The sequence below is a fragment of the Stylophora pistillata genome, chromosome 3 (genome assembly GCF_964205215.1).
Source record: "Stylophora pistillata chromosome 3, jaStyPist1.2, whole genome shotgun sequence".
Classification (NCBI taxonomy): domain Eukaryota; kingdom Metazoa; phylum Cnidaria; class Anthozoa; order Scleractinia; family Pocilloporidae; genus Stylophora; species Stylophora pistillata.
This window is the reverse complement of record NC_142521.1, coordinates 31,520,677-31,548,291: the sequence shown is the minus strand read 5'-3', so window position 1 is coordinate 31,548,291 and position 27,615 is coordinate 31,520,677. Positions and strand designations below refer to the sequence as shown.

At 39.7% G+C, this 27,615-nt stretch overlaps 1 protein-coding gene and 1 pseudogene across 1 annotated transcript; both read left to right on the top strand.

Annotated features, from left to right (window-relative positions):
* LOC111340952 (atrial natriuretic peptide receptor 1-like) lies at positions 1–27,480 on the top strand. The gene is made up of 22 exons (XM_088753554.1): positions 1–359; positions 1,844–1,919; positions 2,055–2,100; positions 3,133–3,717; positions 4,386–4,681; positions 5,335–5,470; positions 5,989–6,246; positions 8,150–8,346; positions 9,326–9,436; positions 10,024–10,101; positions 10,434–10,538; positions 11,124–11,195; positions 11,871–12,033; positions 12,672–12,812; positions 12,957–13,131; positions 13,407–13,547; positions 13,871–13,994; positions 15,319–15,387; positions 16,246–16,420; positions 17,060–17,158; positions 17,307–17,398; positions 25,766–27,480. Exons 2-22 carry the CDS (start codon positions 1,902–1,904, stop codon positions 25,802–25,804), a joined length of 3,120 nt encoding a protein of 1,039 aa, XP_088609680.1. The 5' UTR covers positions 1–359; positions 1,844–1,901; the 3' UTR covers positions 25,805–27,480.
* On the top strand, positions 23,754–25,210 carry LOC148735635 (substance-K receptor-like; annotated as a pseudogene).
* Positions 27,481–27,615: the final 135 nt, after the last annotated feature.

Sequence of the window (27,615 nt, the reverse complement as noted above, 5' to 3'; positions counted from 1 at the left end):
AGATTCATGTCCCCGCAGACAGTGAATTTAATAGCCATTTAGTATGTGGTTATCCAAAGAAGAATCTAACACATCTATGATGTTTGTTTGCAAACTATTGGACGAAATGAAAAGCAAAAGACAGCTGTCTTATTCCAATGGGCAATGTATTATTCATGTCGGTCCTTGTTTCAGGAGTGAAAACAAATTAACTCTCAGTTCCGTCGTATTGTCAGCCCGTGGTGGGTGTGCTGCCACTGTAGAGCGGAGAAAAAGTCTTGTCTAGGTCATTGGCGTACAGTTCTTTCGAACACCTCACACAAACACAAAGTTTCCCACATCCAAAGAATCTGGTTTGAGCGGTTAGCTGAGATGTTGAGGTCTGTATAATTTTGCTGTTTTTCAATCTACACTTGCACTTGGTAGCAAATTGCGTAAAAACTCCAATTTTCTATCGCATCCACGCAGGTTCCATTTTCTCATTTTGTTACTATGGAATGAATCACTAGAAAAGTTAAATTTCAAATTAATCGCGCTTGCATAGCAATCGACAGAAGTTCCAATCTGCAGTTTCGTACTTCAGCTAGGAACACTGTTGGTCGTAAAATGTTCAGGGTTTGCATTAATATAAACTGGTTGAGATTATATTTTTCTTGCACGAGACGATAACCAGACAAGTTTAACGCCAAAGTAGAACTGCAAAACAAAAAAAATTAAGTCCAGCTGAGATGTTAAATGAGGATAGATGAGCTTCAAAACTTTTAAATCCTATTTTGTTTCCTCTTTCCCTTTTTTTCGTGATCAGAAACCGATATTGGTGACTAATGTTTAGAAAACTCTTGGCGAAAGTCAATCGGGCCAATACGTAATTGTTCGTCGAAAAGCTTTTCAAATGAATTACTTCAGACAATCGAAGCAATTTTTCGTCGCTACCGTTTTTTTTAATGTTAAGCACCCTCTTTATATAAGATCTCGAAAAAAGAGTATTCTATTTGACATCCTATATGTCTTTTACGTGAGTCATTATATTCGATCCCAACACGAAAGGCAGGCGACAATTACTGCGAGTAACAATAAATGCGTTGTATAAATTACACCGTAATCCTGAAGAGTAGGAGTGGGTCATTATATTTTAGAACCGCTTTCAAGGAAAAACTCCTTGCTAGTTCTCGAACTATTGAAAATGAATAGTCTATTTTTGGGCTTTAGTTTGCCAACTATGGTTGAATTTGATGGACTGGTCTGTGTTGGATGTGAGTCGACTTTAGAGTGAAAAAAACACTTTGGCAAGTTGTCAAAACCAGTGGTTAAAAAATAATACTGGCACGGCTACACTGATTACCTGAATTCGTCGTTTACTTCAACATTTGCATCAACCCCCCCCCCCCCCCCTCCCCTATACTTCTAAAACAGGGCCTCTTTGCTCTTCGGTCATCACTGCATTTTTGAGGGGGAGGGGGTGGAGGAGGAGTGCTGAGGTGTCGATTGCCAATTTCCGAATTAACATAAGCCTCTTTTCAAAGCGAGTCCTGGAGCTCATCTTTTCATGTGATAATAAGTTTTCATTCACATGCAAATTAATCTCATTTTCATAAGAATTGTTGAGCAACAGGCCTCGTTTCGAAAAAGAGACCAAAGGCAATTTGGAAATGGCCTATTTCTTCCTTCATTTTACTCGAAGACAATAGCCTGTTGTAGGTCCATTACCGTTGCAGTGCTGGCAGAAAATCAGTGCTAATAAGCGTGGATGAGCTCGAATGTCGCCGGCCATCATCTTTTTACTTCCTACCTTCCTCCCTTAGTAATAAAAACAGTTGCCGTTTTAATGTTGGAATAATAGATAAATGATTTTTCCATCGATAAGGAGGATCAAGAAATAAGAGAACCGTAACTGACACAACTGAAGAACTTGCTTTGAGAAAATGCTCAGCCTCGCTTTGGTAAGCACCTCACATATTATTTAAATGAAATTGAGATGAAATGTTATGATTTAAAGCAAAATTGATCTCGTGTATGTGATATCTCTTAGGAGTCCTTTTCATGTATTCATCCAATGCAAAATTATTTTTCCTCAGCTTGTTCAAAGTCTGGCAGCCTCCCTTCATTTGGTGTTAAGCAAAGGTAATACTTACGTTGATAAATCAGCTTCGGGTTGTTTTAGAGCAATCTTCAATTGGAGTCCAAAGTACCCCAGGATTGTATTGGTTTTATTTTTGTTCACTATCTGATTGGTGTAGAAAACTTGCGCCACTCTTTCGGCCAATCAGATGCAAGAACTATCACCGATCACCATTTGGTCCCTCGCGTTTTCCCGCGCTTTTGGCAGATTGCTTGTTTTTACTTTGAGTTCTTATTGACTTCTGGTGACATTTTCCTTCCTTCTGGTTGGTTGTTGTGATTCCTTTCGTTTCATTTCAACAACATTCAGTTGAAAAGCGCTCTGTGTCAAGATTAAGTAGACATGTAGGTGAAAAGTTTGATATGTCCGTTCCTGAGTTACTTAATATTAAGTCGCCACTGCAACCTCGTTTCCAGGGCCTTTCCTCTAACCTAGGGGTGGAGCTTAGTTTCTTACAGTTTAAGGAATACATTGGAAACAAAAAAATAAAAAAAAAAAACCTCCAGGTATTTCTTGCACCCTTGAGTTAATTCGAATTTCTGAACTTTCCTCGTATTGCATCCGCCCCACCCCCAAGTAAAGGAAAAGGCCTTGGGAACGAGGTTGCCGTCATTGTCGATTGCATTTCATATTGTTGCGAATTTAAAACATGTCTTTTAAAATCAAAACACCCTGAATAAGGTTTAAAATCCAATAGCTTGCATTTTAAGGCAAGGTTCGCGAAGGTCATGTGGGGCACCTCATTTTCCCCTTAAAAAATCCCAAATATCTTGTCTTTTGATCACATTTACGAGTCATTCATCATTTTAGTTTTTTTTTTTTTTTTTTACTTTTTTTTTTCAAGCAATTGCAATTTGCATATGTACCCATAAGGCCATGGCAATTACCTTAAGTTCTCAGCACGCGTTATTGGAAGTGGAAAATGTACTAATTCTGAACTGCTGACAAAAGAAAATTGTAATTGCAGTAAATTGATGTGTAGACCTCCAGTTCACCCACATAAATTTTCTCGTATTTCCTACCTTGCTATATAGAAATCCGACTTGGTGTGTTAATGCCAATGACGGGCCGATGGCCAATCGGAACACGTACAGCTGCAGCCGTCCCCATGGCAATATCTGCCGTCATGAACGATTCCAGCCTTTTACCTGGATACAACATCTCGTTCAGGATTGAAGATAGCTCGTGTGAACCTGAGCAGGGCTTGCGAGGAATTGTGGGATTTCAATCAGTTGATGTCTTCATTGGACCTGCGTGCTCCGTCGTCGCTGAACCAGTGGCTCTCCTCGCTAAGATATGGAAGAAACCCATCATAACATACGCCGCTTCCTCCAATAAATTCATCGACAAAAACATTTACAGCACCCTCGCCACCATTACAGCTTATGCGAGACGAAGCGAGAGATATACACCGGCGTTTGTTTTTCAGATTCTCAAGGCGTTCAAATGGACAATTTTTGCCATTTTGAGTTCGTCTGAGGTCGAATGGAAGACCATGGCTGGTAAAATACGAAGTGTGGTAGAAAGTCATTCAATAAAGGTTTCGTTGTTCGAAACCTATGACAATAAGAATCCAGAGTTTGAAACACTTTTGACGAAAGGGAAAAATGTGACACGAGGTAAGTTTGTGAATTAGAATGAACTCAAGGATGCAAGAAACACCTAGAAGGGATTTTTTTTTTATTTCAAGGTATTCCTCAAACTGCAAGAAACTAACCTTTTTGCTAGGCTGTTTTATATTCCTTTTGCAACACCAGCTGCCATTTGCCTTAAAATTGAGAGGATGTTCAAAGAAAACCAAAGTATCGTTGTATCTAGTGTTTGCTGTTTGAAACAGACCTGACACTACCCATATTGAACGACCGTCCAACCCCTTTTAAGTTCCATCTGAACTGCATAGTCCTTTTTCCTTTAAACATTGAGCAAAATGTAACAAACAGATCATATTACTTGAGAAGAGCCTTCCAATCTTTACATTAAAACTCAGAAAATAGACCTTAAACACCTAACATATTTCGAGGGCGTTTATTGTGCCTCAACCAATCACACTGGAGATCAGGATACACGAGAAAATAAAAAAAAAACACACAAACTGTTTTTGTCTGTGCTCACAAATCCTTTTTATCACAACGAAAATCCAGGAATATTGCATTTCTACACAATTTTTTGAGTTGCAATCTCCTTTTTCGTTTTTTTTGCCTTATCATGTATATAATTTGCGAATTCCTCCAATTTAACTTTTCGCTATTGATTTTTTTATTCGTTTGTTTTTCTCTCCTCCTGACAGTTTTTCTTATTCTATGTTACATAAACGAGGTCGTATCCATCATGGAAACCGCTAAACGCTTAGGTATGACGAATGGGGAATACGCCTTCATAACGTTAGACCTGAATACAGACGTATTTTACAAAAACGGTCAGTGGACTGGAAACGAAGGAAAGGACTCAAGTTTTTCGAATATATTGAACGGCATTATTGATCTCAGTGTTTATCGGCCTGAGCTATCCATGGAGTTCAAACAGAAATATAGGGACATGGGATATAAGCTAGAAGCTTCCATCAAAGAAAAGCTATATAGCGAGGTAATCTATATTCTCTGCACTTTTCACCGAAACAATTCGGGACTGCAGACAGACTCAGCGTTAGAACACTATGATTGACTGTCTGACTAACTGACTAGCAGCCCTCCTGGCCGGCTGACCAAATGACTGACTAGCAGCCCTCCTGGCCGGCTGACCAAATGACTGACTAGCAGCCCTCCTGGCCGGCTGACCAAATGACTGACTAACAGCCCTCCTGGCCGGCTGACCAAATGACTGACCAGCTGAGAAACCACTTATTATCTAACTCACTAACTAAGAGACCTTACTGACTGACTGGTTAAGAGACGGACAGATGGACCGCCAGCTGAATGACTAACTGATGGATTGACTGACTGCCTCACAGACTGACCGGTAGATTGACAGACTGACCGATTGACTGACTGTCTGTCTGACTAAATGATTAAATGACTGACTATCTTACTGACTGACTGATTCGATGACTCTCTGACTCCGGCTCTGACTTTCTGACTGTCTGGCTGACTGACTGTTGGACTGTACATGTTTGACTGACTGGCTGACCAACAAACTGGCAAGACCATTTACAAATAGTCCGACCGACGGGTAGACAGACAGTCAAAAGCAATAAAAGACTCACCTCTCTTTATATGTTTTTTTGACACATTGGTTTCCAGCCCTCTTGGTACGCATCCTTCGTACATGATTCCGTCCATCTGTACTCTCTGGCTGTAAATGACACTATATCATGTGGGTATGACATCACCAACACTTCAGAAGTTCTTTTGCGCATGTTCAACAGACGTTTCCAAGGTAAGCCCATCTCTTACCACACTCACACATTACGTTCTCATGATATGACTCCTTTATATAAATTAATAAAATGTACTTGTGAACCAAAGAGAGTCGCGTCAAACTTCCACGATTACAGCAATTAGGAGGTCGCTAGTGAAATTGCTGGAAAATTCTATGTAGTTGAAGAAACCTTGAAAAAAAAAATAAAGTGTCCTAACAATCAACTCTAATATTCGACACTAATTTTACAAAAGGTAGTCTTAACGCCATTACTAACTTTGCAAAGTAACAAAGCTAACTAATCATCATGTGTTCTCCGTTCTCCAATAGTTATAATTAGCTTCTCTTGTTCTAGCTCCTAATATTTTTAATTCATATAAATTCATTATCAAACAATTTTTAATATAAGAGAAAAATCGAGTCCCATCTGGAAACTCGATTTTTCTCTTAAATTCATTATTTGATTCTTTATTTTACCCTTTGCTCTATGGTTCATATTTTGATTAAGTTTCAAACTTTTACGTTCGGCAATTCAGGAGAATCGGGTTACGTTTTTATGGAAAATGGAACTCGAATACCAGAGTTTGTCATCGGTAATTTTCGGAATGGCTCGTACAAGTTCGTCGGTGACAAAACCAGTCTACTGTATAATGGCACAGGGTCAGTGTATCATGAAATACGGCTTCGTTATGAGTCCGATATCAGATGGCCGGGTGGATCAAGAAGAGTCCCTGTTAGTAATCCAGTCTGTGGTTTCACCGGAAAAGATTGTAACCAGGGAAAGGAGGAAGCAGGTGAGAAACTGCTTATCTTCTCTGGAAAATGTCTTCTATATTACGTGCCCTGCCGGGAAAAAAATGGGTGAGGTCAAGATGGCTAGATATTGGCCTAATTTTTTTCTTTATTTTTTTTTGCATTTTCATGGCCAGAACGATGTCGAGGTCCATAAAAATGCAAAAAAAAGGAACCAGGCTAATATCCAGCTATATCTTGACCGAACAAGCTTGGTTAATAAAGGATTTATAGCACTGAATTTATTAAGAATTAAGAATGACTTGTTTATTTCGAAAGCCGGAAAAGAAAGCCAAACGTGTTTGTAGCAAAATAAACTCAGGAGAGACGTTTATGTTTTCTTTGTTTTGACTATCTTCTGCCACTTCTGCGTCTTTATTGCTGACGTTGTCGAAGAATTACGAATTTAGTGTTAATTTCATCTTTTTTCATGCACGGGATCAAAGCGGGCAATCCCGAGCGGGCATGATGGACCCATCATGCCCGCTCGGGTAGCCAATGATAACACAGGATTCGCTTCATTTTGTTCACAAGCGCTGCTAGCGATGTAATGAATACAATTAAGAAACAACATCTAACTTCTTTCCATTTGGTTACCGTGCTATTTCTTAATGTGACGATAAGTTTTCGCGCCCAAACTGGACTTTTGCGGAAGGCACAACAATAACCGGAAAACTAGCTTGTAGAGCGACTCGGCAGCGAGAACGGGAACTTGTCACGATTCTCTGGTACAGGCGACCTCTTCTGGTGAACTTCTACGGACGTCAAGGACGAGACAATCGTTTGGTTCCACAGTAAAATTTTATTCTAGATCAGGCCAACAACTGACATGACCTCTAACGTACTCAAGTTGGTAATCGGAAAACCTTCAAAAAGTACCCAGCTAAACATTGAACTGGTGTGAGGTTCTATGGTCCTCTAAATTAGCAATGCTTGAACAAGACTATAAAAGAACGGAAAACGTCTCTTTGAAGCTAAATGATTTACATTTGAATATTCATATGTCAAAGGATAGAGCGCTGGACTGTTGTGCGGGAGGTCGAGGGTTCGAGCCCCGGCCGGACCAACACTCAGGGTCTTAAAATAATTGAGAGGAATTTGCTACCTTTCTATAATATCAAGAAATGGTTAGATATTCTAGTCTTCTCGGATAGGGACGAATAAATGGAGGTCCCGTCTCCTGTAGGGTTAGGGGCAGGAGACGTTAATTTCCCACGCACGAGATTACTGTGTGATGGATGTCCTCCCCTGGGGTGGGATGGGCGGGTTTACTGGGCCCGCAGTAATTGACGCAAGCTGTTGCGGTGTCCCTGCCGGTCGGCGAAGCTATTAAATTAAATTAACTTAAATTAAACTAACTTTAGGCCATTAAAAATAAGAAACTTAGGTGAGAATTCACAGCTTTGGTGTTAAAAATATACCGATGGTAATTACAACAGAGCAGCTTACAAAATAAAATGAAAAATACGATCAAGTTTCTGCTTATCTAAGCAAGGATGGTGTTTGATCGTAAGAAAGGAAATTGAAGTTACGAATATAAACTCAGCTGCCAACTACCACGAGAACTAATTTTGCCAGAAAGACCATTAACACTTATATTTGCCTAAAAATTTCACTAGAATTGAACAAACAAAGTACAGATAGGCAGCTGCGCAAAGAAGAAAAAGTAACAATGCAAAATCTATTTCCAAAAATTACTGTGGCTTTTAATTTATCTTGTTAAAACATCACAACGAAAGAAACTCGTATGAATTGAAAACGGCTAGAATAACGAAAGCGATGAGTAAATTTGCTTAAACAACCACACAGAAAAATCACTAAATTTCCCCGTAACATTGAGAATTTAGATCCTTCATTCACCAAAAGTGTCGTTCGAAGTTATGAGTTATATGTTGTTATTTTCAGACCATCTCATCAGTACTGTCCTTGGAGTATTGGGAGGATTTCTTCTGTTAATATCAATCCTAATTGTCTTGATATTTGCCAAAAGACGAATGGATGAACGAGAAAATGTTTGCAAAAAGTGGATCATCAGCTACAAGGATATTACTCCATCGAATGATAACGATGATCACTTCATCATGCGCTGCAGCCTCAATCAGGTAATTCTCGTTCTTGCATCTTCCGAAGAAATTCTAGATGAGGATTTTATTTTCTACTTTTACAGAGAAACTAACTTTTACTTTCAAATTCATTTATATCTATATGGGTCCTTTGCTCGAGTGTCATCCCCTTCTATTTGGGAAAAGGCTCCAGGCGATGTTTTTTGGAAATGACATCAAGTCATCAATTGAAACGAAATTTCGCTCTGACGAAGGGCTAACGCTCGAAAAGCAGCTTTCGAAACTCTTCACGGTGGCTAATTTACATTATCAATTCAGTTGATAAAACCCCAATTACCCTGTTACACCCACTGGTGCTGCATCACAGTTGATAAAACCCCAATTACCCTGTTACTCCCACTGGTGCTGCATCACAGTTTCTTGAGAAACTTACCACCTTTGTTCATTTGAAATCCTTAGGACTGCAAGGCCTGGCTTAATTCATGCCTATGGAGAAGTTTATATAACCTACCTTTATACTTGTTCTTAATTACTTTGTTGATTTGAGATCCTCAGGACTGCAAGGCCTGGCTTAATTCATGCCTATGGAGAAGTTTATATAACCTACCTTTATACTTGTTCTTAATTACTTTGTTCATTTGAGATCCTCAGGACTGCAAGGCCTGGCTTAATTCATGCCTATGGAGAAGTTTATATAACCTACCTTTATACTTGTTCTTAATTACTTTGTTCATTTGAGATCCTCAGGACTGCAAGGCCTGGCTTAATTCATGCCTATGGAGAAGTTTATATAACCTACCTTTATACTTGTTCTTAATTACTTTGTTCATTTGAGATCCTCAGGACTGCAAGGCCTGGCTTAATTCATGCCTATGGAGAAGTTTATATAACCTACCTTTATACTTGTTCTTAATTACTTTGTTCATTTGAGATCCTCAGGACTGCAAGGCCTGGCTTAATTCATGCCTATGGAGAAGTTTATATAACCTACCTTTATACTTGTTCTTAATTACTTTAGCTCAACTGTCAAGGATCAACAACAAGCATTCTCCCCGCCTCTTCTTCTACCCTGGGACTTGTGAATGGTAGTCTATACCACCAAAGAAAGATCTCTAAAGGAATTTTTCGGGTGAGGTGATTTTTTATTAGCCAGATTATTCCTATTTCACCCTGATTGACTGAACTGAAACAGCATCAGTGAGACGCTTTCTTTTACGATGACGACGACGACAGTGACGACCATAACGCCAAGGAAGACACCGAAGGCAATTTATGGCGATGATGAACACGGTTACACGAGGACTGGCGAGGAACATAGAATGACAAGTTATGACATGCGCACAAAGAAGACTGACAAGGAGCGACGAGAACGGACGATGAAAACATATAACAGCCAAGACGAGGACTAGTACGGACTAAAAACTACCACAGCGATCGCCAGGACGGACAAGAACGTTGAAGATGAAAGCGACAATGAAAACTATGATGGCAGTAATGGTCATGATGGAAGGTGAAAATGAGAAGGAGGAGGATTAGAGAATTTTCACTTGCTGGTGTTTGTTACCGTACTGAATCGAAGACTATAACGATAACTTGTCTCTGGTTGTTGCATTAATTTTGGGGAAAACCGGGTCCATTTTAGTTCTAAATGGTCGCCGAACCCATCAGAAGCCTGAAGCGAATAGTTTTACTAAGACTGAGCTTATCTGTTTAAAGGGCAAGGTGGTGTCGATAAAGCTAGCTTGTGGAGGAACATCTCATCTCACAGAAAGCATGAAAGCAGAAATACGACAGGTAAGCAATGAGGCTATGTACTGCTTTGTTCTTTGTACTGGCTTGCTTTCACTTACGAACAGAATCGTCTTCTCAAGGAATTCAACATATAATAGGCAAATATTCACTTGGTGGGGTGGTGAACGGTGGTTGGTACACAACCACCACAAACAACACAGAAACCCTTATACCGAAAATGGTCGGAAATTAAACTCTTGAAACGGGATTCTGTCTCTTCGGCTGATCGGAGGTCAATAGAACTTGCTGATCAGTTCGAAATAACGCATGCGCGAAAATCACTATTCGTCTATGTGGTATATATATACTAAAATTTTTCTCCCTTTTCTGCGTAGGCTTGTGAGGTTCGCCACATCAACCTTAACCCATACATAGGCTTCTGTGCTGAGTTCCCGGATATTTATATTGTATCTGAACATTGTGCTAAAGGCAGCTTGCAGGTAAAAAAGGGCTGTTTACCCCATGGACGTAAGAAAAAAAACTGTTATTACATAACTGTATTATCGTTAGAACTTTCACCAACAAAAAAGACATATTGTCGGGATATGCCGGAGCAACTTTACTGAGTGAAAGGCTGCAAGAGTCTTGAATCTTAAAAAGCTTCTTCTTTAAAGTGACACTGCTTTATTGCTACATAGTTTTCGACATTTTTCAATCTGTTTCTCTATTTATCTGCCATTTCCGTAAAAGCAACGTGGTTATATAATTATAATTGTATTTTCTTACCTTGGGCGTTGTCACTACACCTGTGCCCTATCCAAGATAGTGACACTTATGGCAGTTTGACAAACAATCTGAACGTTAATAGGCTTGAAATCAGAGAAAGCCTCTGTAATCAGAAAACACACAGATCGATGTGAAGCCTACGTTGATTAAAAGGCCAAAAGTTTTAAGCAAATAAAGGACTTGAAACAGTGACGATTATAAAGACAAAAATTCGAGAAAGGCTCAAGAATTTGAAGATAACATTCGTACAGAAGTAAGTCGGGAAAATTGACCTCGTTGTATATATTATCATTTTAAAGGACATTTTACTTAGAGATGATTTTAAGCTGGATTGGACGTTTCGGATGTCGTTTGCCTTAGACATTGCACGAGTAAGTTTGTTTGTTTTGTTTTTTTGGTGGTTCAAAAGTTAGAATATGATAATGATATGCCGGATGTTGGGTCTATTTTCATGCTGAGGGACTCTTCCTCAGAAGAGAATTCATCATGGAGAAATACTCGTTTCAGTCCCCACTCAGAATATCTCTAATGACTAAGTCTGAATTGCCTACTGAAGATGTTCGTTAACCGGTTCATAGCTTGAGGGTCACTATGAGGGGACGAATGACGAGTTGGACTGTAATATCATATGACATTGATATGTGACAATCGTTCATCCCTACTGCTAGGAAAAGAAATAGTGGCAGCTGCTTCCCTGTCAATTCGCTCACTACTATGTGGATCTGGTATGGAAATAGGGTCCGAGATTTTTACTCAGGTTTTAAGCGGGCCAAGAATATTTCAATATTGAACATTTTGGGAGTATCACTCATAGTAAATATGGATCCATCCAGTGGCTGTCTTGTCGTATGCGCGACCCGAGATATGTATCAGTCTCGTGACCAGAGCCAGACCACAAGCGTGGACCCAAATCTTAATTAAAGTTAAGGGGTTATTATGTAAAGGCTCTTAAGAGTATAGAATAAGACTGCCTGTCTGTATCAGACCCCATAAATATTTTTTGTTCGAAAAAAATCAGTATTTACGTCGTTTTCTACAATTGTCAGGGAATGGAAGAATTGCACAAGACGTCGATCGGTTGTCATAGCAACTTAAAGTCCACCAACGTATTGGTTGACAGCTACTGGATTTGTAAGGTGGCCGACTACGGTCTACAAACCTTTCGTGAAAACAGGTTACACCCAGAGGACACCTTACTAACACAAACTGGTAATAATAATTATAATAAGCACAGATTAATAAATGTATGGCTGTAGGAAGGAAAAAGTAGAATTGATTTTCACCTTTAAGGGTAACACGTTCAACAAAAATTGTTTTAAACAACAAATATATATGAAATACATATATATATTGTTTTACTTGAAGCGCTTGTTTGATTGAGAGTCGTAAAACCCGAAAATTGCCACCTCCCCCGCCCCTCTTAAAAAAATTACAAGAACCAATCAGAGGAAATAGGACTGACTATCCGACGAAGCCATTTAACTCAGTGCAAACACAAGCGACTCACTCCTGGGCGGGAGAACGCACGTGATCGAGTCATGATATGACTGCTGTAAGGTTTGTACTTGATTAGTCATAGACATCAAGTATATAGCTCCAGATTTCTAGAACGAAAACTGAGCGCAGCAATTCAAACTCAAAAAAAAAAAAAAAAGAAACTCACAATTACTTGAGAATCGTTCAATGGTATGGCAACGTTTACACTTTTCCACGAGCTCAGCACACCTGCTTATTACAATCGTTCCTATCTCTTGATTTTAAGCGTGTTACGTTGATTTGTCTTGTCGCATTTGGGAAGAAAATCAAACATGTTTACACAAATCTTAAAAATCATTTGTTGTAACCAGCTCTTTTTTGGACTGCACCGGAGTGTCTACGCACAAACACTGGCAATACACCACTTGGAGACGTGTACAGTTATGGCATCATTTTACAAGAAATCGCACTAAGAGAAAAGCCATTTTCCACATCTCTTCTTGGCCCAAAGGGTCAGTATGTTGGAAACGTTTTTTTAAAAACGTTGTTTTCCTCTTTAACCTTAGTCTCCTGTTTCCTCAAAATTCCTTATGCCATCTGTCCCATCTTAAAGATCCTCACCACAATTTCTTTTTCTCCGCTGCTTTGCAATAAAGAAATCTTGTACTACGTAAGGAAGGGCATCGCGCCTCATTGTCGGCCCCAAGTCCCTCCAGACAGCGCCCCAGCTTCGTACATGGACCTTATGAAGATGTGCTGGGATGAGCGGCCTGAAAGAAGACCCACCTTTTGTGGTGTCCTAAAAATTCTTAAGAGAATCAACAATGGAAAGTGAGTATTTTTATCAAAATTCTTCCATTTTCTATAACATTGGTTACGTCGTCAAGAAATCGTTGTCTGTTTAACCGATAGATTACATGTTGCTGTACTTCTGTTTAGTAATCGGGATCACAATTGACAAGAACAAAAATTGGCACACAAGGCATAGCTGAGTTGAGCACTATAAAATTTCCCTCCGATGAAATTCCCAATCATCTAGGCTTTTATTACATATTACCAATCGTGAATCGTTCTCTTTATTTCCTTTACCCTTCTATAATTGCTAGGACAACCAGCGTCGTCGACAATATGTTGTCCATGATGGAAAAGTACACAAACAACTTGGAGACCATTGTAAATGAACGGACAAAACAACTACAGAGTGAGAAAACCAAAACAGATGAACTTCTACATAGGATGCTTCCAAGGTATGACAATAATTACAGAAATAGTCAGACTAGAGAAGACAAAATGGTGGTCTTACCTGAACGCGAAACTCTACTTAGTAGTCTCTCACCCGTCAAATAAACTTTTTTCTTGCAGCTGAGACCGCCGTTTTATCGCTCTCTTTCTCCATTATTAACAATTTAACTGAAGAATACTCAAAATATTACTTTTAAGCATAATTATTTGTGTGCTCAACTCCCCGGCTTCAACGAGTGCAAGTCCAACCTCAGGCCTTCGTACTTCGTGGTATAAAACGCAGTTCTATTTACCCTCACTTACTGAACAATGTAACTGTCTCACTCAGGAGCATTGCAGATCATCTCAAAGCAGGACTTGAAGTGAAAGCTGAACATTACGATAACGTCACCATATTTTACAGTGATATAGTCGAGTTCTCTAACATTACGTCACACAGTTCCCCAATACAGGTTTGTTTTCAACATTTTCTTTTGTATCTTTTTGTTTGTCTTATCCATGGCCTCAGAACCTAGAGGCTAATTTTTGCAGGGTGTCTGTTTTCTGGAGTGACTTAATCATGAAAGCAGCAGCTTTCTCCGCAAATCTGTGGGATTTTTGTTTTTTAGTAATTTAGCATACTTTGGATACCGAAGAAAGCTCAAATTTGTAGTCAGTTTTAGAAATAAATAATAAAAAAATAAACAGTTTTTAACGTGGAGAAACACTTGTCTAGAAGCTAGTTTACAGGTTTCCACCAAACAACTGAAACAAATAATTCAAATTCAAAATAACATTATTAAGAATCCCAACTGGGCGAAGGCAAACCAGTTGGCTATATTACAAGCATAGCCGAGGATTTGAAACTCGGGGCTACCGTGTAGTGCTTAGCTTTTGAATAAAGCTTTAGAGGACTTTGAACTTGTTTACATAACCTCAACCAACCACGAGCTTTCGCACTTGTTTGTTTTCAAAACTTGGTAGTTGAGACCACACCCGTGCCCTACCCGAGATTGTGGCACATGAGATCGTATAATAGACAAACTAAAGGAAAAAAAGGCTTAAAAGCAGAGAGAACCTCCGCTATCAGAAAACATTGCAAAAATATGAACATAACGCGGATTAATGGGCCAGAACTTTTAAGGGAATAAACACTTGAAAAACTGATGATTACAGAGACATGAAACAGATCGAGATTAGACTTAAAATAACCTTAAGATAAAATTCGAAATCAAAACGACCCAAACAGCACATCAATAAAAAAGAAAAATCGACGGAGTACTTAACTTTAACACAACCCACTCGGTCAATTTTTCTGCCTAAATGACAAGCTTTCCGAAATAAAGCAATAGATGCGAGATTCATGGAAACCATTGACGCACTACGACTGGATGTCGCGAATGCAGACCAAAGCAATTACAAGCACAAAACGAGCCGTACAGAACTCAAAGCATAATAAAAAAAAAAATGCTCATTAAGAGAGAAACCACTCTTGACCAAGTTTTGCACATCATTGCTGATTGGCAAGAAGGTTACGCAAGTTTCCTACATGGCCTTAGCAGAGCGAAGTAAAAGAAATGTTATCCTGTATTAGTGAAGATGCACAATTCAAATTTGCTCCTAACATCACTAACTTGCCGACTGATTTTGTCGGCGGCTGAGATACGGGTCGAAGGAGGACCGTACCTTAGGACTCTCACAATTCGATCTTCGGGGTGGTGGTGACTGGAAGAAAGACAACAGCGCGTACCTGTTGCCTAGTTGAGATCGATGATTTGATTGACTTTTCTCATGTAGGTGATAACTCTCCTTAACGACCTGCACTCTTTGTATGACACAGTGATGACACGATATGACGTTTACAAGGTAACGTTAAATTCCATTTGAATAGCTTCGAGAAAGGATCTGATGGAATTGCTCAAAGCGGACCAATTTGCCTCCTATAATATGTGTGCCCCTTGTCTCTCTGTCCGTTTGTTGTTTCTCCTGTCGTTCTGTCTATCTACCTGTCTACATACATTTCTATAGATGAAAAAGGTTCCCCATTTCTGGGAAATGTGTCCCACACATATGTGGGATGGTTAATTAGGTTGGGCAGGGGACCACATATGTGTGTCCCACATATATGTGGTTGGTTCATTAGGTTAGGCAGGGGACGTTAAAGAACCCACTCACGAGATTACTGTGATGTGGTCTGGCCTGTTTACTGGGAATTGGGGGGAGGGGGCATCTTCAAATTCCTTTGATTCGTTGTAAACTGCCACAAACAGTCTGGCAAAGTCCCCCGCAAATTGTTGTAAGAATAGCCCTGAAAAGCCCCAAAGGAAGTGGTCATCTAACCCATCCATCCATCCATCTATGTCCCTCATGTGTGGGACAAAATGAAAAAAATTTTCGGCCCACGAGGACTCGGATGCAGCTACTCTACCGCTGAACCCAAGAGAATCAGATCTTCTTTATCTGGCCATTTCATTTTCCTATTTTTCTTTCCGTCCGTCTTTTGTTAAATCTTAATGAACTTGTCCGTATTTCTTCCCATCTTTCAGTCCATTTCAGTCATTTCTATCTAGACGTCCAGGTCACTCCAATTGTCTGTCTGTCCGCCTGACTGTCTGATTGATTGACGGTCTGTCTGCTTGTCTGTCAGAACATCTGACCATTCGTTCTCCAGCTGATTACGTGCTTGGCTTCCTTTCTCATCTGTCATTATGCATATTTACACAGGCGGAGACAAGCAGCGACTCGTGTATGGTTGTATCTGGGCTTCCGGAGAGGAATGGAAATAAACATGCTGGTGAAATAGCCAGTATGGCCTTACGCCTTGTTGCATACCTAAAGACCTTCAAGATCAGTCATATGCAAGGCACAATGCTACAATTTAGAATTGGAATCCACACTGGTGAGCATAATATAAAACAAGAATGAATCAAGTTCCCCATCTATCTTTGAAACAAAGAGGCAGTTCGTTTCGTAACGAGCATTGGACTTCGCAAAAAGCATAGTCTCCCTCGAGAAATCTGATCCGATACCTTTTATTATTATTATTATTATTATTATTATGGAAATTATTGCTAAATTATTATTATTATTATTATTATTATTATCATTATCTCTCATTCTTCTTGATTCTTCTGTCCTGTCCCATTAGCGCGGAATCCAATCCAGGTTCTGAGGCTCCAGTGGGTAGTCATGGTCTTCATTCGATCGATAGAACTTTTCAGAGGATGTGGCTTGATCCTAGGAGGGTGATCTTTTGGAGTTCTGTGATGTTAATTTTTCCTGGTATCTTGTCAATGTGTTTTTCAATTCCTTTCTTGACTACTCCATGTGCCCCGATGACAAAAGGCACTGTTATTGTTTTCAATCCCCACATTTTCGTAATCTCAATTTCCAGATCTTTATATTATTATTATTATAGTTATTATCATTAAGAAGTTGTGGTAGTAGTATCGTTATTATTGTATCGTTATTAGTGAGTGTCCTCTCAGGAAAAGTTTCTCATCATTCCTCACCAGCTTTCTGTGTTTCCGTTTACCAGGCCCCTGTGTTGCAGGAGTGGTAGGCCTAAAGAAGCCTCGTTACGACATATTTGGCGAAACAGTTGACATCACAAGACAGATGGAGGAAACTGGAACTGGTATCGTAATGTCGATTATTCCTGTTCTTCGTGATAAAATTGATTTACCTGCTAAAACGTTAAAAGCAACCTTGGTAGCTTTCGTAAGGGTGCTTAATTTAACAACATAAGTTATGAATATTAACGAAATGTTTCTTTTTATCTGCAGCTCAAAAAATTCACGTGAGTTCCACGTGCAAGTCTGTTCTGGATGAGTTGGGAGGTTTTAGCGTTGAAGAGAGAGGCCTGATTAACATCATGGTTAGTGTTAGAATTAACAAATGGTAAACACCATAGCGTACACTATTGAGTTATGGATGGACGCGGGAGGTTGCTAAGCACGAAAGAAGCGTAAGAGTCGCTCGAGGCGATAGCCGAGAGCGACTCTAGCTTCTTGAGTGCTTAGCAAACCTCCCAAGTGCATCCATAACTCAATAGTGTAAGCTGTGGTGTTTACCACTTGCTTTATAACATAACATTGATACATTGTAGCTAAATAGTTCCTTTTATTTAACAAATCTTACGTGACCAGAAAAAACAATCGCGCGCGGAAAAATAGTCTTTGCATTTGCTCACCTCAGCAGCGTACACCCATGCGCAAATGGGGGACGCTAAATTGACCAATCAGAGCGCGCGCTTTACTTTGGTCTTGTTATAATACCATTTCGAGATACTTTCCAAAAGTACATGACCGAGGAAATTCCCTCTTGCTTTATCAATAGACTATTCACCGGGGCCTGGTTGCTCGAGGAGCAGATAAGGCTGTCCGACAGATAAATCGCTATCCAGCGGATAAGGGTTACCAAAACCTACTGCACTATCCACCGGATAGAGATTTATTCAGTGGATAGCGTTATCCACCTCCGAAGAACCGGGGCCTGGTTGATGGTTTGAACGACGGCTCATTTACTTAGAGCCGGGTCTCAAAGCGGTTAACCGGTAGCCGCAAAACGGCCAAAATAATTTGCCGTTAGGTGTAAAAATTGCCAAATTTTAGCCGATAGTCGTAAAAATAGTTAACCTTAAAAAAAATGGTTCGGTGTCAAAAATTAAATGATATCAACCATTAGTCGTAAAATGGCCAAATTTTTTAACCGTTAGCCGTAAAAGCCATTACCCCAGTGAGACCCTCTTACTAATTGACTAACCGACTGGCTGACTAGCTGGCTGGCTCTAAACGTCTGACTCGGACCGACTGAGTAACTTACTGGGTGACAGTTGACTGACTGACTAACAGGCTGACTGGCTGATAGATTGGTAGACGCAATAGCTGACCCGCGACTGACCTACAAATTGAATGGTATAGGACTTGCAAGAATAAGTGGTTGTCTGGTCCTAAAATAATCGATATTATATTCTAATTCGCTACCCCGCTCAAACGAGTACAAAACATTTATTATTCAATAAGCAACCACAATTGGGGTGTGTCAACACGAGCCGTATGCGACTTTCTTTATCATGTCTTTATCAACAAAATGGATAGGAATGATACATCAATAAAATGAAAACTCGGAAATGTAAAAAGTATGGCAAGAAATACCTAAGCAATCTAAACTATGTTCGTATATACAAAAACTACTTCTAAGAGAAACTGATAACCCCTGGTCACTGGATATTTCATTTTAGGGCTCGTAGGGACGGTCGTAAGACGCAAATGAATATAAATGACAACAATTCGAAAATATAGCCTGCCACTAATGAAGCAATTGTAACAACATACCATGCAACACCCCAAAGAAAGGGTTACATAACCCAAGATAAACACATTGTAACTTAAAAAGGAGTACATGCACCGGCCTTCCCCGTACTTTTTACTGCGGGCTCAAATCTTAGGATTTGGAACGTTAGCGGGAATTAGCTGGTGTGACCCAATCTCGTACCCAGGTCTTCCACGGCCGAGCAGTTGTTCAGTGACAGTTACACGGTAGGATCTGAGTAACCCCACTATTTGGAAGGCAAAGAGAGTCTCGGATCACACGAGATTCGTCTTTGATACACTGTTCCCTTGCTGCTCCAACGTCTACAGAACCAGTTTAGTTCAAGACGTTTGGAGCCTGGTACTTGTTTTCAATAAAAAGCGACCGCATATTCAGTGAGAAAGAATGAACAATCCTTATTTGTAAAGAGGCCCATCGCAATCGCTGGTATATTCTTCGAAGCTGCCATTTAAATCGTCGATATTATCGATGTGAATATCAGTACAAAAATACCGCACTGATAATATTCCCTTTTTCTCATACCTTATCAGAAATCCTGGTCAGAATTTATGAAAATTAACAGAGCACTTTCAACCAATGAAAGCAGTTGCAAGATAGTTCTTACGCTTCCAAGGCAACATGCGAACACACTAAAATGGCAAATTGTGTTTAAGTTTCATTGAATACATAATGAGATTTAGAAACCTGAAACCACCACCTTTCGAAGCAATTGATTCCGACGCCATCGCGAAATAAAATTGACGTTTAATTATGTAGTTTCGAAATTCACACAAAGAAAGGTATGTACATACTTAGAGCAGGTACTTAGTCACTTCGCCGATACCTTTGATCAACTCACCGGCACCTTTGGTCAACAAGCCAACACCACTGGTCAACCAACCGACGCTATTAGTCAACCCGCTGACGACAACACGCGGACAACTTCGGTCAACTCTAATTCTTTAAAGTCCCTATGACGCCTATTTTTAGCATCAAATCATAAAAGTAGAAACTAAAGAAGGTGTTTGGTAAGATTTGTGGGTGATTCTGGTGCTTCTTTTTTATTTTACGAGGTGACAAAAGTCCGAATTGTGGAGAATTTGGGCTTCCGGTCTCTCTTTGGCCGTGTTGAAGAGTACTGGTACCTAAATATTCGTGACGTCATGGTAGTAAGTCCAAGTTTATCAAAGAAGCAAAGTGGGCTTGGAATCTATTGCTTACGATCTTTTAAGCAAAAAATAAAATAGATAAAATGCCGTTTCGATGTGTAGTTTGGGGCTGTTAGAATACCGATCAGCGATCAAAGGCCAGAGGCTATGAAAAGGCGAAAGAGGTGGATTCAGTTTGTGAGCACAGTATCGTAACTAGACAACCGCCTCCCTGTTAGCTCAATTGGTTAGAGCGCCGGATTGTGTTGTGCGGGAGGTCGAGGGTTGGAGCCCCGGCCGGACCAATACTCATGGTCTTAAAATAAGTGAGGAGAATTTGCTACCTTTCTATAATATCAAGAAATGGATAGATATTCTAGTCTTCTCGGATAAGGAAGAATAAACCGTAGGCCCCGTCTCCTGTAGGGTTAGGGGTAGGGGACGTTAACTTCCCACGCACGAGATTACTGTGTGGTGGATTTCCTCCCCTGGGGTGGGATGGGAGGGAAGGTGAGATCGTTACATGGACTGAAGCGGCTGCCAGAGGCGCCTGATAATGCTGACGTCCGATCTGAACCTTATCATTGTAACTAGAAACGTTTGTTGTTTAGAGTGCTTAAGACTTCCTTACTCAGAATTCACGCATACGTTCAATGCCGTGATTATTTGCTTATAAGCCGATCCTGGCTCTAAGCTGAGACCCTAAACTTTTAGCTTTCAGATGCTGTTATATTTTTATGAAAAATAAGCCACAAGTAGACACCGACTTCGAATTCACGCATATGTTCAATACTGCAAACATTTGCCCATAAGCCGATCCCGTTTATAAGCCGAGACCAAAACTTTTGTTGAAATATTGTAAAAAGGTCCACGTGAGTTGTTGACTGAGACGAATGGTGACCTTAAAATATCAGCAAAACGAGCTGTATTCGAAGCATCCTGTATTAGATCAAACACTTCTGGAGTGATTTACGCCCTTTCGGAGCAGAGTAGTCAGGATAAAATGCAATGCTGGGAAGCAAAGCCGCAGCTGATTTCTGTCAGATCCTGTTACTTGGCCGTGGGAACAGCTGTTTCTGATTAGCCAGTTGCGGATGTTGTAAAAAAAAAAACAAAAACAAAAAAAAAACAAGTCAAAGCAGTTACTCTAAAAGTCTCGCTTTTATTCATTCTTTACGGGAATGCTATCAGCGGGTAAATTCTGCGGCTAAAGGTGAAGGAATTGTGCAGCGATTCAAAGTATAACGGGCTTGTGAAGAAATTCCAGAGCAGATGATGGAGAAATCATCTACAACATGCGGGATTTCGAACGCACTCAACGGCACAGAAGATGATAACATTCACACGAATGAAATTGCCTGAACTAGCGGACGATAGGATGACCTTGAGGCCGACAGCAGAGAAGACGACGAATTACCACTCATTCTTGAAGTTATAACTAAACAAAACGGCTCCATTCAAATAAAAGTAACTGGGTGTGACGAATCCGCGCCACAAAGGTGGGTGCCCCCTAACACAAACAAAACACAGAACATAAACGAGCCCGAGAACACACGCCACAATACAACTAAACGTAGGCCTAGAGATATTTATTATGCTAATTACAACAATAAAGCGACTAACAATAACGATAATACAATGATCTAATTAATTTACAGGAATACGCTAACTTAAACTACAGTACACTAAAACTATTTACAAGATTATTACTATTAAGATAAAAAAAAGGTTTTTTTTTTTTAGTTCAGTTCGGTTGGGTTTCACCTTACGCCCGTGTTCTTCTCCTATCCACAAATCACCACGCTCCACCAACAAACGACTGACAAACCAAATTCACAATTCACAAACCAAATTCACAATTCACAAACCGAACTCACGTTTAACCCAGCTAAACGTAGAAGTTTCCAACCTCACGTAATTCGGTCTTCGCTCAGATCTTTCTTGACTCAGTTGTCTTCACTGGCTTACTGTCTAACAGAAGATAATCTTCTCCTTTTCCTTCAAGTTCTGCGCTTTAATTTCTTCGGCCAGCTTCTCGGCACACATGTGCTCCCCGACAAATGGATCTTTTGTCGTGTAAAGGAACGGTTTTGCTGAATGACTCTTCAGTGATTAAAACGTGCTCTGATCCGAACGAGTCTTGGTAACTTTCAAACCTTCACCGCCGGTGACCTTCTCTCAAAAAACAAAACCACACCGTACCAAACCACCCAAATCCTTAAATACACATGGACGCAAGGTGCCCGAAAAGAATGAAGAAAACTATTTGATATACACAATAAAGGTTAATTACACAACAGTTTACACAAGTGAAGAATAAAAATTACGTAACAGATACAAATAATCACGAACTACACTGATCCTAAGAGAATAAAAAAAATAATTTACATTTAATAAATAAATTCCTAACACTTCCATGACACTGGGTAACTATAACTTTGCATAAGACTAGTAACTTGTGTGTTGACGATCGCGCGGCTCTTAGCCGAATATACATTAGATTTACGGTATTCTCTCGTAAGAATTTTGTTTCCTAAAGAAATGCTCGGCCGTAAGCCGAACCCTCACTCTTGTTACCGTTTGATTAGTTCTCAGCGTATTTTCGTGCAAAAATCGCTCAGCTCAGTATAGGAAAATAAATATGACGCAGAATCATTACCTTTTCCTTTTCGCCCACATTCCCGTGCAGGTGAAATGTCTAAAAAATGACCAATGAGGTGTAAGTAATCACACTCTTGAAAATTTCGTCTGCATTTTGATATCGATTGAGAACACAGACAAATACATTTAATTGTGTGTCTGACAGAAAAAAAATAAAAGTTATTGCACAAGGGAAAAGATGGAGTTGCCTTCAGTTTTCCGCAGTCTTTGTGAGTTTTGTCCCACAGGATTCTTTTTTTTTTTTTTTTATAGACCCGGATTAACATTTCAGACTTGGTTTCAGTTCGAGTTAAGGCGTGGGGAGGGGGGGGGAGGGGGGTGTTCGAAGAATACTTAGTAAACATGGGAAAACAAATGACGCTCTCCCATTGGTTGTCTTTTAGTCTGTCTTTTTTCTAGTTTGTCGCAGCGTCTTATCGCAGACAATACGTTTTCACTCATTTATACGCTGGGATAAGTGGCATGAATTGAAACCAGTTTAAATTCAAGCGACTGGTCACAGCGACAAAGATTTTCACAAAAATTCACTGTCCCTCGATGCAATTTGAAGCGGCGACTTGTCACAGCGACGAGTCGCAACGACTTGTCACCAGTGTCTCCCCGCCTTAAAGGTTTACATGATAATTCGTACAAGCCGTCCACCATCACGAGGAGTATAATTATATCGATAATTAAGCTATTTGTTATACCGTATATATCAAAACAGCAAACTTATTTACATTTTCGTGGGCGTCTTAAAGGCATTAGATTCAAACCACACATCTCAAAGTATATAAATAAGGAGGTTCTCGCCCTAATTCAAAGCGCGAGAGCTGCTAGCCGACTCAGAGAATGTCGACAAACTTCAACTCAATTGCGAATGGAACACAGATACCTCTGAAATGGTCGACTCGCAGCTGCGGTTTCAATCCCACGACAGAGAGGATTGGTAAAACCTGTGCCTTCTGTCTGATATTCATAGCTTCTTTGGTTGGAAATTCCTTGATCGGAATAATTGTATATAAGACAAAAAACCTGAGGAAGCCCATTAACTTTTTAATTGTGAACATGGCCATGTGCGATCTGTTGTTTCCGATTTTCCTGTTTCCACGGGATTTAGTTTGACTATACGCAGGTTCCTGGCCGGTTTGCGTTCCACTTGGCCAGACTTTGTGTAAACTGCGGCCCTTTTTACTGGAGATTTCAACTGTCGTTTCAATTCAAAGCCTGGTTCTGATAGCGGTGGATCGATTTGGAGCTGTGATATTTCCCCTCCGTTACCCTCTCATCAGTTCAAAGCGGTGCCGTTTCTTTTTTCTCGGTACGTGGATCATCGTCGCAGCAGTCTGGTACTCAGACCTTTCGCCCATAAACTGGCAGAGTCTCCTGAAGGGCTTGCTTGTAAGTTGCGGTGGAAATACACGTTTGGAAAGTCTTCGTCTCCCCAAAACCATGACGCAGCAATGATATCTGTATTCTGGTACGTTCCGTTGATCCTCATCACTATACTTTGCAATTGCCTTAAAGATCAAATTAAAGGAGATCCCGGGCGTTCAACCAGTTAACGCAAGAGGGCAGCGTTTGAAGAAAGAGAGAAATGTTCTGAAGTTGTCCATTGCCATCGTGATAACGTTTGCAGTATGCTGGCTGCTACTCAGTATCTATGTATTGCTGATTCTCTATTCATCAGACGGTCCCAGTAACATGTCAACCTGTACTTTCCGATACTTCGCAGTCGTAGCTTTCTTTCTAGCTCGCTTTTAGTGCGGTATAAACCCATGCGTTTGTTTCATTTTTAGTCGAAATTATCGTCAAGGTCTCAAGAATCTCTTCAACTGCTTTAGGGTCAATAAAAACACATCATAAGTCTACTCCGGCCTAATTGTGTGGCCTCTATAATTGATGACTTCGAATTTCAAACTAAGACTCATTTAAACTCAGAAAACTGCATTGATGTGAGACCTCTTGTGACAATCATCAAAACGAATTTTGTTCATTTGATTGTTCGCAGGCTGTTTGTAATTAACAACAATAGATAAAAATCAAAACCTTTGTTGTAGGCGAAACTGAGATCTAAGTGGAAAATGGCCGAGCAATAGGACGCAAGGTAAACTAGGATCTCCTAAAAGTACATATACTCACGGTGTTTTCAAAAAGTTGTAAATAGTATATTTGTAAAGGGGATTGTAGCAGTTACTTAACTGAGACGGATAAAGTTCCAATGGTGTTTCAAGAAACTTTGCACAACGGTTTGTGTACCTTTTTCTAATCTGTTTCTCAGATCCTAACGTGTAACTGAACCTGAAATGTAAAAAAAGTGTAGAGACCTTACAACTGCTTGATCGTGGAAGGTCTGGGCACGAAACCAACTTTTTTCCTTGACTTAAGCTGAACTATCTTCTGTTGTGTGAATGTCTGCTTCAGATATCTTGTAGACTCTTCTTGGAGCGCTTACAGTAATAGAAAATTAAAAAAAAAAGTTTGGAACCAGTTCAAAACACCTTTTTCCCTCGATGACTTTATACATGGCCCATTCGGAGACCAGCCTTCAGTAGAGCCGTTGAATGGGTTACCCTGTCTAAAGAAAGTTTTACGTACGTATTTACTGAGTCTTTATGCAACAGTAGAAATAACTGGGGCGGGGGGGGGGGGGAGGGGGGAACTCTTTTGACATGAAGTTTGTGTGAGGCTCTACCGGCAAACTCCTTTATACTGATTCAACCCGTTTAAGACATACGCTTTCATTAGAGATCAAGTATTTCATAGATCCACCCACTCCATGCATACATGTTTGCAGAGAATATTTAAATGCTTGGACTAAAAAGAGAGATATGAATGGAAGGCAAGTACACACTACAGTAATCAGTTGTGAAATAGTAACGAGTATGTGTTTCTCTTCAAATTCCAGCTTGCTGACGTAACCTTAACATCTTACTGACTGCTTACAACGATTGACTAGCTAAATAACTTACTATTGGTAGCAAACCAAATGGCGCACCAAGCCCCCCTTTTTTTTTTACCATGCTAGTTTATCGTTTCCCGTGTTGCTTGTTTCCTTGTCTAATTTCTTCTATTTTCATGGTTTTCGTGGAGAACTCTGGCCGTCAGTTTACAAGGCTAACTTTTTCTAATTTTTATGATAGGGACTTGGAGAAACGATGACATACTATCTGAAGGGATAAGAGGTCGCCAGAATGCCCAGTCTTCAGATATATATCACCTTCAAATGTTTTCATTGCTTGCACTTGAAAAGTTCCGTAAAGTCGCAGGTTTTTTTCGTATGAAACTTTCGTTTGGTGAACATTGTCAAGAAAACTGACTAGGTACATGACAAAAACAAAGAATAATTTGGATAAGATCCTCAATTTTACTTAGATTGTCCAGAAATTTACAATGCTGCTCATTATGATAACAGCAACTGCTCTGGACTGAAGCAGTATGCTGAACTATTTAATTTGGTTGATGCAGCAAAGAGTCTTGCGTTTTTTTTTTTTGTAGATGTCATCTGTTATGCAAGTCTTTACCAGTTCAAAATTAGCACATTTTAAAGAAAATATCCGATTTTGTTTGGATACAGCAGCAGTCTCAAGTAGTTGTAGTCTTAAGGAAGAATCCGTCAACCAGAAGGTGGATAGAGCTCTTTTCTGTTGAGTCGTAATCACAGTAACCAATTAAAAGAAAAGGTAATACCTTTAAGAGCCAATGAGAACTCAAAAGCAACCAAACCGCTTAAAGCGCGGGAAAACGTAGGCGACCAAGAGTGGTGCGAGTTTTTGAACCAATCACAGAGCGAGGTAAAGTAAAATCAATATTTAACAATTATTCGCCTCAGGTTCGGCGAATAATTGTTTTAGTATACTTTCAGAGCTGAACAACAGAGAAATTTCTTAAATCATAACATTTTAGTAACATTTATTAACATTTTATTTTAACATTTTATATAAACCGCGTAGAGCGGTTTATATAGCGTCATATAAGGAACCGCTCGACCAATCAGATTGTTGGAAACTCTTTGCTCAGCTCTGAAATTATACTAAAATCCCATATTACTTAAATTGCAGTATAATTTAACACTTGTTTAAATACATGCATTATCACAACATTCTAACAGAAGCATCGAGGTAACGTGTATCTTTACACCGACACTGAAACAGTGGAATATTTTTCTTCAAAAAAGTGAGAAATACCGGAAAAAATTAAACTGTACTATGCAAATATCTTGAAGTCTATTTAAGGTTACTTTCTCCAAAAATTACCATGTTCTCGGAAAAATTGTGAGGTGGTCTTACTAACAACTCAGGCATAAAAAAGTGCATGCGTATGAAAAACCATAAAGTATATAATTCTAAGAGTTATTATAACAGCACAATACAATTGAAAATGCGGATCAAGATAGATATAACGGGATTTACGTTAAAATGAAGAATTGGACGAGAACTTTTCACTCTTTCTCTGTCCGGTGTTGAAATCTGATCTGCATTTCATTACATTCTATTGGTTTTATGCCACAATCAAGCTAAGAACAGAAGCTGATAAGGGTCACACGTAGTCGCTTCCAAATGAACACTTCCTCGGTGTCACTAGGTAAGGAGGACATTATTGTTGTAGAAGAAGAAGAGAAGGAAGATGAGGTGTATTAGAACTTTACAAATCTATTCGCATCTACTTTACAACTAAGAACATGATTTGAGCCACAAAAATACCCAACAATAGTTGTGCTTTAGATTAGATTTGGAAACATTGAAAAGTAGGAAAGTGTTCCTACTTTTGGAATCTAGTTTTCTTCGCTCGAAACGGTGGTGAGAAAGCTAATAAAGTGAACAAACAAGCCAAAAAAACAAAGCAAAACAAAACAAAACAGTGTGAATACACGATGACACGGTAGCGAACAGGTCACAACGAACTACTCGAAAGCGACAGCTCGGAAAATACATCATGGTGGGGAGTTAGACAAACTAGAGATTCCTGAAGTCTCCGTCGCCTCAAAGCTTTC